General features: G+C 42.0%; 1 protein-coding gene across 18 annotated transcripts; it reads left to right on the plus strand.

The window, feature by feature from the left end:
- Positions 1–1,521: 1,521 nt before the first annotated feature.
- LOC135586981 (RNA polymerase II C-terminal domain phosphatase-like 1) lies at positions 1,522–10,665 on the plus strand. Of its 18 annotated transcripts, none has more exons than XR_010481390.1 (11): positions 1,522–2,047; positions 2,125–5,516; positions 5,591–5,644; positions 5,722–5,964; positions 7,280–7,441; positions 7,585–7,665; positions 7,840–7,905; positions 8,087–8,164; positions 8,259–8,306; positions 8,671–8,745; positions 10,000–10,665. XR_010481390.1 is itself a non-coding variant. In XM_065091101.1 (11 exons), the coding sequence occupies exons 7-11, from the start codon at positions 7,370–7,372 to the stop codon at positions 10,003–10,005; spliced, it is 300 nt and encodes a 99-aa protein (XP_064947173.1). In that variant the 5' UTR covers positions 1,522–2,047; positions 2,125–2,181; positions 2,316–2,373; positions 5,374–5,516; positions 5,591–5,644; positions 5,722–5,964; positions 7,280–7,369; the 3' UTR covers positions 10,006–10,665. The 18 variants fall into 18 exon arrangements, 13 of the variants coding, with proteins under 13 accessions (XP_064947173.1, XP_064947172.1, XP_064947179.1 ...); XM_065091101.1 differs by lacking the exons at positions 8,087–8,164; positions 8,259–8,306 and having other exon boundaries at positions 2,125–2,181; positions 2,316–2,373; positions 5,374–5,516; XM_065091100.1 differs by lacking the exons at positions 8,087–8,164; positions 8,259–8,306 and having other exon boundaries at positions 2,125–2,283; positions 5,374–5,516.
- Positions 10,666–11,789: the final 1,124 nt, after the last annotated feature.

Raw genomic sequence — 11,789 nt, forward strand, 5'->3', positions numbered from 1 at the left:
AATATTGTATATAAAACAAAACCCAATCTACGATCGAGTCTAAGTACTCTTATTATATTCACGTAAATCAGTTTCTCTGTGAAGATCCAAATCATCATCTCAATCATTTTCAGATTCTTATGCACGTAATCCAAAATCGTATCGGGTTGACAAAGATATCATCAACAATCACACCATCAATTTTCGACACATCCAACATCATCATTCTTTTTCTAGAACTAAAAAAAAAACTTGAATTCGATCTTATTTCTTAAGTCATTAACTGTTTGGATAACCCAGTGATACCTCCATAGAATATTTATAATATTCTGAATAACTATTTTTTTGTTAGCCACTAATAATGTTAATGTCATTAAGTGATTTTTTTATATATATATAAACAACAACTAAGGATACTTATTCTCTTACACTATTTGCCCAGCTTATAAACCAATTTTGTTATTGGATGGTGGCCCTCGCAGTTAGATCATTTGTATGACAATTTTTCAACATAAAATAAATCTTTATTTCAAAAAAAAAAAACAAGCATTCTTCTTTGGGGATCTTTTGACAACATGTCTCATCCTTATTGCTATAATACAAAATCTATGGGAGGAACAAGTATCGACCAGGAAAAATGATGAGAAAGAAAAATAAATAAATAAAAATAAAAAATATTATGAAAGTCTTTTACATAAATTTACTATAATACAGATAATATTTAATCTTAAAAATCTATATTATTACTTAAATATTATTAAAAAAATATCATTGATGTTTTGGTCGATTGATCTGAACCTATATGTGTATATATGTGTATGAGTGTTTGAAGTGATTCCGAGATGGTTTTGAAGTGGATTTGAGATGACTTTAAAGTAACTTTGAGATCAATTTGAGATGAATTTAAGATTGAGATGTTGAGTTTGTGGGATCAAAGTATTTTGTCTTCGAGGTATCACCTATACGAAAACTATGGTTGAAGGAGATTTTTCGACCTGATTCCTCCGATGTTCAAATTAATATTCAAATATTTCTAAATGTGAACTAAAATAGTTAGAGAAAAAAGATAATTACTTCTCCAATTTTAGGATACAATTTTTATATAAAATTTATGATTTTCTTGTTTGTCAAAGCAAGAAAAAGGAGTTTAAATTATTTTTATCTTCTTTGTCGTAATTAATCAGAAGAAAATTTATATTTTTTTATTTTAAATTTTTATATACGGATGAATAATAATTTGGATCACACGTGACAACCGCATGTCAATTAACGATCCATTTTCTATCAAATATTAATATATAATATAATATTTATCAATATAATATTTTTTATTATATTTATATAAAATAATATAATATTACTATATTGGAAGTTCTAAATTTTTAATCAAGGGTGCATGAAAAAAAAATGATATTTGAACAGCCACGTTGGCAGTATAGATTGACGAAAACCTCCCCATTCATTCAAGTAAATTAAAATATAGTTATATCAATGGAACCTCCGAGACAAAAAGTTGGTGAGTAATATTTTCTATTTGATATTTTCTCCGTGAGGGGAAAACTTCCCCCACGACACGAGTCTTTGGGCCATAAAGACAGACGGACGACGGAGTTCTCCAATCTTCGCCGGACGTTGTTGTGCTCCACCCCGGACAGCAGCAAGCGGAACCGATTGAGGTTGGGAAGGCGTGTGGAAGGAGAGAATCCCGGTGTCCTTCTCGGGGTCATTTCTTCATAAGCCTTGCGCGGAACCCTACTTGCTCACGTCGCGCGGCGTGATGGGCCGTCGACCGGGGATCAGCTGCAAGGTCTACCATTGAGACGTGTTCCTTGGAGAAGCCGAAGTGTTCCCGGCCGCCAAGAACAGCGACGGTAAGGGCCAAAGCTCGCCGTTCCCTAACACCGAGATACGCGTCGATTGCCTCTCCCTTCCCAGCGAGCGGTGCCTTCCCCTCTCCGTCCTCCAAACCATCTCCCCTTTCGCCCTCCGCTGCAAGCTTCAAGCCAGGTCCGACGCCGATCATCCCCTCCTCAACCGACTCTACCTCTCATGCTTCCGAGAACGCAAGGTCCCTCCTCGTCCCTTCTTCTCTTTTCTCCTCTTTCTGTGCAAGAATCCCTATGGTGCTCATTCTTTCATGCGCAGGATGCGGTGGTGGTCGCCGGGAGCGAAGAGCTGCATCTCATGGCAACGCCGAGCAAGGTGGAAAATGTCTCAATTAGTTCGGAGCTTGTAAAGTCCGTTTGTAATTTGCATTGGCTACGAAGTGTTTTCTGTGATGGTTACTTGTGGATCCTGATTGAGGTACTTTCTTTAACCCATTTTCTCTTTTGTAGATCCTAAAGGACCATGGCAGGTTTCGAAGAGGCTGACTTTTGCGGATGGGCAAAACCAGTTAAGTTTGCGACAATGCGGCATATCAAACAAGGTTTGCAATACTGTACCGGTATTTCGATCTGGGCTCGGTACCGGTACGGTACGGTGTACTGAGCGATACACCCAGGTGTACCGAGCAGTACACTCAGATGCATCGAGCACTGTAGTACTGCTACATTGCACTGCTACAGTAGGACCGGTACCGGGCGGTCCGCGTACCGCTGGTCTGTCGGACCGATACGTACCGTCCGTACCGGGCGATACGATTCAGTATGGCAGACCTTGATATCAAAACATCGGAGGTGCCATACAAAGGCATTTGAGCGCGAAAGGCGACAGTGTGTTCCTTTAGGTTAGAGTTGCCATAAAAGGCTTCTAGTGATGAAAGGCAAAAATTTGTCAAGTTCAGTTTCTCTTGGATGCTCTGGGTGAACGGGGAGCGACCCGAGGTGAGATCAATCGAACCTTCCCCCTTGGATTGCTGGAACTCTCGACGCATCTCGTTTAAGCGTTGGTCCATTTGTCACAGTTGGGTCCTCAAGGAGTTGTCCATTGAATCCGTTGATTGGGTCTCTGATTCGAGCAGGGCAGTGCGTTGATGCAGCGGCGTGCTAAAATCCACGATCTGGGAGCGGGGTGCTCCTTCTGCCGGTAGCTTAACGGGCCTGGGACAGTCCTGAGCTGTCGGTACTGGGTCAGTTAGTGGAATCCCGACAGGTGTGGACGACAACAGTGGTTGGGACAATGGTGTGGCTTGTTGAGTTAGTTGGGTCAGGAGTGGGGTGATTGTCACGACCCGAGTCTGATGAGCTAACTGGCCAATAACTCCATTTTGGTCCTTCAACCACGGACCAAAATGCTTAAGCGGGAGTTAGCGTAGTACACTTATCAGGCCCTTATAAGCTAATCATACACATTGCCCACTTCCGATGTGGGACTAATGGGATGTTACAATATCCCCAACTCAATTAGCTTGACGTCCTCGTTAAGGCCCGACATATCCTAGATCGAACCCTAGCATAGTGCATGTGAGGATTAACTCAGTGGTGGCTCCACGCCGTGATGAGTTCTCGACTTCATCCACGGGTAGCCCTTTCCTACTCGAGCCCTCTCACCCTGCCCAAATGCTAGGTCGGCTCTGATACCAAATGTCACGACCCGAGTATGATGAGCCAACTGGCCAATAACTTCATTTTGGTCCTTCAACCACGGACCAAAATGCTTAAGTGGGAGTTAGCGCAGTACACTCATCAGGCCCTTATAAGCTAATCATACACATTGCCCACTTCCGATGTGGAACTAATGGGATGTTACAGTGATAGTCTGTATCATGCCCGTGAGCGTCTATACCTGGTGAGTGAGATTCAAGAATGCTTCGACAGGAACAATCAGGTGGCCCATATTTGTCCCCGAGGTGAAAGACCTGGGTAATTGAATAGACGCCAGTAATGCCCTGGTGTTTAAGCAAAAGTGGATGCATCTACATGGGGAGGGAGGGCAGGTGCTATGGGTTAGAGGTAAAGCCTCCTCACTGGATCGTTCGTTGAGAGGGTTAGCGGGTGGACGTTCTTGCGACATTCAGGCCCTTCCTCTAGCGCCAAAATGCCGAGGGAAAGTACCGTCGACGTTTGAGTCAGCCCGCTTGATCTAGACTCGAAGGCGTAGAAATGTTCAAGGTCCCCTCTAAGTGGCCCGGACGTATTTGAGGTGGCTCCGAGGTGGACTTGGAGTGGCTCCGAGGTAGGGGTTCGACTTCCCGGGCACTTCCTACAAAAAGACTAATGTCGGGAGAAGTTTCCCGACCCGATCCCTCTGATACTCAAGTCAGTCCGAGGTTCCTTTTGGGGTATGGGGTGTTCTAAAAAAAAAGTGTCCCTTAGGCCAACACTAGGGTGGTCAATTGAGGGGGCACCTTGTAACGACCCCATCGTCCCCCTTGGTGTCTTGCCCACGAGGGCAAAAAGGGAGGACAAGCCCAAACGGTCTCCCATGGACTATTGTCCATGAGGCCTGAGAAGCTATAATTACCTCCCATGTCGGCGACAAGGGGAGGATGATTAGGGCCCTTTCTTCCGTATCAGCATCCTCAAGGTGATTAGTTGGCAGGTGGTGATTGGCTGTCAAAATATTCTCTATCATCGATGTTGTGCACCTTTATGTTGTGGCCTAGAGTCGGCTTTGCTTGGTCCAATCTTGAAAGCGCAAGGTCGTCCATGTGGCTTCTAATGGGGAAGAAAGATGGGGGAGTGAGGTCGGGCCGAGGAGGTCGGCTCGGGGGCTATGATCGAATCTCTGAGGGCGTCCTGAGGTGGAGTCACGTTGCGCTCAATCTGTCAGGATCCTACACGATAGGTCAATGTCGGGGGGAGGTTCCTAACCCGACCCCTTCGATGGTTAGGTTTGTGAGTGTAGGTGTTTCTTTTTTTTGTCTCCCTTTATCCTAGGATAGGGAATTGGTATTTATACATGCGAAAATAGCACGGAAGTACAATGGTTGATAGTGACCACCGGTACCTCCTAAGGCACGGTCGCGCAGGCAATCGACCCGTACGCCCCCTATGGCATGGGTTGGCCCATCCGGGTTTCTAGTTCACAACGTCGACTCGTATAGTCCCATGCGGCACGGGACTAGGTGGAAGGGTGCCGCCTGCCAGGTTGAGTTCACAGTCAGCTCCACGGTGGCTGCCAACTAGCGAACTGTAGTTAGTGCGAGAATATTCCCTATCAATCGGCGATGTCCGAATCAGCTTAATATGATTTGGGCCCATGTGCACAAGAGAGGTGAGATATTCGAATCTTACTATTGTTTTGGACTAATGTCCATGTGGCCTAGCTGTTGATTGGGTCTTGCCCCCTCACTGCTGGTTGTGTTGCCATGTGTCAAGCCACCATTGGGGGAGAAGATTTCCACTATCACCTTTGCTTTGAAAAAAAAATAAAAAGATATCTTAATTAATTTATAGTGCCTACTCTAGTGCATTCTTGTGTTTTTCCTTAATTGATTTGCTTCTGATGAAGATGGCAAGATATCAGTAAATCAACCATCTGCAAGCAACATAAATCTATATAGTGAATCAGGACAACCAAGTTTACTTGCCGGCTTGCCGCATCCATGTTCATTTCTACAATGCAAGAAATAGGCAGGAGATGTAACTCTTAAGGTATTTGCTTGTGCTGAATCCCAAAGGATTTTCGTCTTGTATCTAACTTTTCTTTTTCTTTTTGTATTGGACAGATTGAGTTAAGGTCCATAAATGGAGGCAGTAAGGATTTGCAACATTATGTTGAGGTGAGTGATTTTATCCATTTTGGGAGCTAGTCGACTTGGATTGTTTAACCCTTGATTTTATCCATGCTGTGGCCTAGAGTCGGCACTGCTTGGTCCAATCTTGAAAGCGCAAGGTCATCCATGTGGCTTCTCAGGGGGAAGAAAGATGGGGGAGCGAGGTCGGGCCGAGGAGCTCGGCTCGGGGGCTACGATCGAATCTTCGATGGCGTCCTGAGGTGGAGTAGCGTTGCGCTCAATCTTGCCAGGATCCTACACAATAGGTCAATATCGGGGGGAGGTTCCCGACCTGACCCCTTTGATGGTTAAGTTTGTGAGTGCAGGTATGTCTTTTTTTTGTCACCCCTTCTCCTAGGATAGGGAATTGGTATTTATACATGCGAAGATGGCCCGCCCGGAAGTACAATGGTTGATAGTGACCATCGGTACCTCCCAAGGCACGCTCGTACGCCCCCCGCGGCATGGGTTGGCCCATCCGGGTTTCTGGGGCACAACGTCGACTCATATAGTCCCGTGCTTGGGCCATAGATGCAGTTGCAATTATGTATGTGGCTAGCGTCACATGGTCGGTATACAATTCCCCTGTATTGTGACTAAGTAACACTTATGGAGTTCTGTGAACATACCTTAACAAAGTGTGTGCAACATACTCATTTAAGAAGTCATTTCATATATGGATTGGTGTGGTATTTATGACACTAGAATTTCACTTCAATAAAAAAAAAAAAGAATTTCGCTTCCTAAAAGTTTGAACAGTTAGGATATTTTAGTTCATGTTACTGCTTTACCTATATCAAACTTTTCCTCCTTTTTGTATTTATCAAGGCCTTTCCTGGTGGGGGAACCTAAATTTCTCATTGGACTGTGAATTGTCTGACAAGCTATTATTGGATATCCACACACATTAGCTAGACAGTGAAGGTTTACCGAGTTTTTTTTTTTTTGTAAAACTCCTTTTTGAAGTGTGGTTGGCTGAATGTGCACTTGATCAATGCCTGTCATGTCTTACCCCTTGAGTCAAACAATTTTGATGAGATCAAATTTGATTGTTTCGAAAATATTTGAAGGTGGATTTCTGGTACAAAGCTTGTAACATTCCATTAGTCCCACATTGGAAGTGGGCAATGAGTATGATTGGCTTATATGGGCCTGATGAGTGTACTACGTTAACTCCTGCTTAAGCATTTTGGTCCGTGGTTGAAAGGACCAAAATGGAGTTATTGGCCAGTTGGCTCATCAGACCCGGGTCGTGATTGTAACACCCCTAATTAGTCCCACATCGAAAGTGAGCAAGATTAAGATTTGACTTATAAGGGTCTGATGAGTATACTACTATCAACTTCAACCTAAACATTTTGGTCTCATGGGCAACTGAATATCCATTAACTTCTTTATTTTATGCTGAATCAGTTGAGCAAAGTTATTAGTGATGACCCATTTTTTAGTAATATTTTACTGCTGAACCAGCCTTTTATATATCATCTCACTATTTGCTTAGTACTACTTTTGCTGCTTCTTCTTGGAAAGTTTGTTGCCGCTTGAAGTTTTTTAGTGCTTTTTGTAACTGGACAACTTTTTATGTGAGTTCCATAACAGATCGGCTATCTAATTTACCTTTTTTTTCTTGTGGAATTGTAGGAGACTATTCATCCTTTATTGTGCCTGCTACTGGTGGTATGGTTACAAGTGTTTATAAGCATTTTCTTGGGAATGAAAATGGCTTCTTAAATGATACGGACAGCCCTCAAAATGAGCCAGCCAAGAAAGAACACTTACCTGCCAGTACATCACAAAAATTGGGTATTGACTTAGATTCTTCTCTGTCCTGTCTGGTATTAAAAAACTAGCAAGTAATGAACATATGCTTTTCTGTAATGCTTTGAAATTTGTTACTAATGTTGGAACAGTCATTTAACTGAGCAAGCTCCATATTTAATTTCTAGTGTTTGGACGGACAAACTATAGTATTCCAGGAAAAAACAACATCTTCTGTGATGCCAAATAAGGGAGAGTATTGTTTTCAGGTTATATAGCTCTGTCTCAGTTCAATTGTTTATAACTATTACATTTACCTTCTATGTTTCTTGCTCTCATAACATGCTTATTCTTTTCATTTTATGGGTTAACAATGAAGCATATCTGATCATTTCATACTCTTTGTGAAAATAATTATGATTTTGCACCTTACTATCTTATAGGTTGAATTAGCTGGAAATATTTTGGGAAAGGGAGTTGGTTTAAGCAAAGAGGAGGCTAAGCTTCAGGTGGTCCTATCATCTTTTTGTCCACATTTCTTTTTGTACTTGATCTTCATGGATGCATGTCTAGTTTCCTTTTCCTCTATATTTTAGGACTGTGAGCCCTGAAAAGATAATTTCCCTTTTTCCATCATTTTAGAAATATTTCTCTATGACTTTGTTAATTTGCCTCTCATATTAAAATTAGGAGGGCAGTGCTGATCAAGCCACTCGACTGTTTTGTGCTTGTCATTTTGTCTTCGAATTGTAGCATTCTGTCTTATAGGTAATCTTGCATCTGAATTTGAGTCACATATCGTTGGACACACAATATCAATTTCTGCTGTCATACACAAATTCTTATTGTCTACACTCTACAGTGAAATCGGTCATGGATGGGTTACTTGTACAGACTGATTGCTGAAAGGGTAGGCCAACATGTTTTATGCTAATCAGTTTTGATCCAAGGCCTGCATATCTTGTTTCAACTTCTAGTTTGTTACATGTCATCCTTTGTTTTTCACCCAGTGGAATGTCTTCCCACAACAATATCTGTATAAATCATCTTCAACTTGTGATAAAAGATTTAGCTATATCAACACCCATTTAAAATAGCATTATTTGATGTGTGATATTTTAGAACTTATTGGATATGTTTGTCAATCTGCATCATACAATCTTTAATGTTTGCAGTCTGATCTTATTTGCCTCAGATCCACAATGCTCACAGTTTGCAAAATATTTATCTGGACATTCTAGTTTCTGCCTAATATCCACTTTAATAATATATAGGCTGCAGAGGAGGCACTCCTTACTCTTAAGAACAGACTTGAATCGACAAGCAAAGAGACGTTAAAGATCATCAAGGTTATGTTGCATTGCATATTTACACTGATTTATTTGTCAACTAACTATTTGAAGTGACTTTTGTTGTAAATTTAGTGTTTTCTTGGTTAGCTGAGTCAACTAACTATTTCAAGTGACTTCTGTTGTAAATTTGGTATATTATTGGTTAGCTGGGTCAACTAGCTAATTTAAGTGACTTTTGTTGTAAATTTGATATATTCTTGGTCATGACTTGTTGTATAGATCTTTAACCATCTATATATTTTATGATCAACTATTATATTGAAGTTACCATATAGCTTACCTTTAAATGGTGTTGTTTAAAGGTTTCATATACTGTAGGATATCTAGGCCTTTTAGATGCATTTAATTTTGTTTAAATGGTTGATAACCTCTTTGTTTATGAAGAATGGAGTATTATGATTGGAGGTTAAAATTTTATTATAGATTTAACATTGTCATTTCCTTCACATTGTGGATGCATATACCATTCTAATGACTGCACTTCGTATCTAATATATTCTTCTGATCTTTTAAAATTTTGGGATTCAGAAGCTGCTAGCTTTTATGAGTGAGAAGCTTCCTGAACTTTCTTATAGGAGATGATTAAGATTTGTGATTGGATTTTTGTTTTTTTTGAGATATCTTCCAGAATGCCATTTAAGGTCATGTTATATACATACACAAACTTACCTTTTAGCATAGCATCGATTGTCACTCTTCTAGCAGATAGTCTCTCTAACTTGAGGTAATTCATTTTGGTGTAACCTTTTTAAAGTTACTATGGCCTATACATGACCCTACAAAACTAGTTCCTGAATCTATGCCCTTGTACTCAATAGTTGTAAATTAACTGTTTAAAAAGTTAAAAGTGAATGAAATCCTTTTCAATGTTCTAAGTGTTAAATTTTGTGTAAGTCCGGATACTTTGACTGTTGTGTTCTAGGAGGGGCATCTATGTCTCTTATGGTATAAGGTCATTTAAATGTTTGCTAATGAGTTGGTGAATTAAACAGGAAAAAAACATAATGCTAAGAGACACTATCATAGGGTGTGATTATATGCCAAAAAATTGAGCAAATGATGAAAAAAGAATAGCTGTCACAATTGATTTTGGAATATCCTATATAATGAAAACTTTCTTTTGGTCTTTTGTGGTCCAGTTGTTACTTACGGAATTGAATCTAATTTATGTCTTGGACTTTTGGTTGCTCAGTTAAGAGTGATTTTGATTTTGTGTTTAGATGCAGTAGCTTAACATTTTTTGTTCAACAGGCCTAATGACTAAATGCTCCATTGATGGAACTGATGCGAGTTTACAAAGTATCCTCTAGAATACCATTGTGCATAGACGTTCAGATGGTCAGGAACGAGGTGCAAGTTCTTATAGTCGACGGTTCTTATCCCTCGAGCCCTCATGGAATTTCTGTTGACTTCCTCATGCATTATGCTTGTCGCATTGACATCTATTCATATTCAACAGGAAGTTCTTTTATCTTACTTGATTGCTGATCGGTCTAGAGTTCTTAGAGCTGTGAGCACAGTCAAATTTTGGTAGAACTCCCTCACAAGATTCTCTGAACTTCCTGTATCAACCATATAGGATGGTCTGTATAGAGAGGCTATGTATTTGAACATGGCAGGCAAGAAAAAAACACTTGAATTAGATCAGAATTTTCACTTGACTGGAAGGTTTTTCTATTCTTGGTGCAGGAGAAACCTCAGTCTGTGTATTGGAGATTTTGACAAGATTCTATGGACCGGTGATGCTCTGAGGTAATCAGAAGGATTTTCCATCAACTAAGTATATCAGATGGTCTGGTTATTGGTTCTTTGGAATTTATGCTTGGAATTCCTGTGTTGCTTGCTCTCTGTTAGCTGTGTAGTCTTGTTTGTAGTCCATTCACAAAGATATGACAAGTTTTCTGGGGATTCATGCAATTGTTCTCTCCTATTTGTTGAGCTTAACATAGTTATCTCTAGAAATTAGTAGTACTAAGGCCCACATAAATAATGCTTCCTGCTGAAATCTTGTCTTGATTGCTGAGCCTTGCTAATGATGGTGGTGGGTACTGAGGAGTACTGAATCACAACATAGTTATATTTGCTTGATTTGCTGAAAGCACCGTATCCCTCCTCGCCTTTTGTGGTGCAAGTAGGACATGATGCAGGTAACATGCTTTCTGAGGATGAAGCACACCATCATATATATCCGAGCAGCCTTTTCCTCCATTTCCTTTCCTTTCCTTCGATGCTCCTAACCAGGTATGATCCTGACGCCATCTTGTTTTCGTTTGAGCCGTGGCTTTAATAGTAATCCTAAACTATTTCTGATATGGCAAAAAATGGTAAACCCCACCCCCGGCGACTTCCCCCGCACGTGGACAGGCGCGGCGCCCCAGGGAGAGCAACGAGGGCAACAGTCTGTGTCCGGACGTTAGCCTCACGAAGCCCGCAGCCCCTTCAGTTGACCCAGCACAGTAGGACGAGACAGAAGTGGGTAGCGGTTGAAGCTCGCCCATACCCTGCGATCCCCCGTTCCCATACGCAACGTCCTCAACGATGTCGGACGCCATCAGAGATACGGCCCCGACCGACGGGATGGCGCAGCCGAGGATGCCGAGTTCCCATATAAACGTCCCCAAGCCAGAAGGGAGAGGTAAGGGGCTGAATTCCCCGAACAACCGCCATCGCATCTCTCTAACTTGACCGTCGGAGGGGTCGGGTCGAGCGAACCCGACCATTGTGCAGGTATCAAGCCGAGGTCTCCCGCCCGGGACGTGCCGGCGATCCCCGCTCGGGAAGAGTCGCCGCATCGCCCCGAGTCCGAGGCCGCACCCGACCATCCCGGTGGAGACGAGTACCGCCCCAGGAAGATCCCCGCCATTCGGACCCCCGAACGAGCCGAGACGACCTCCCGGGTCACGGCTAAGAAATAAATGGTGTTTATACTAACTAAAAAAAGGTGTTTACACTAACATAATGGCGCTAGAAGGAGGGCCGGTCCGAATGTCAAGCGATCCGCAGGCTCACTCCGACGAACCCCCAGCCATCCGGTCGCACAC

The sequence above is a fragment of the Musa acuminata genome, chromosome BXJ1-11, assembly GCF_036884655.1.
Source record: "Musa acuminata AAA Group cultivar baxijiao chromosome BXJ1-11, Cavendish_Baxijiao_AAA, whole genome shotgun sequence".
Lineage (NCBI taxonomy): Eukaryota > Viridiplantae > Streptophyta > Magnoliopsida > Zingiberales > Musaceae > Musa > Musa acuminata.

Bases quoted from the DNA above. Each gene is read 5' to 3' on its own strand.
- LOC135586981 (XM_065091099.1), top strand. From the start codon at position 7,370: ATGATACGGACAGCCCTCAAAATGAGCCAGCCAAGAAAGAACACTTAC. The intron at 7,442-7,584 runs GTATTGACTTAG...TTTAATTTCTAG, and splicing joins CAGTACATCACAAAAATTGG to TGTTTGGACGGACAAACTAT. The intron at 7,906-8,670 runs GTGGTCCTATCA...AATAATATATAG, and splicing joins AAGAGGAGGCTAAGCTTCAG to GCTGCAGAGGAGGCACTCCT.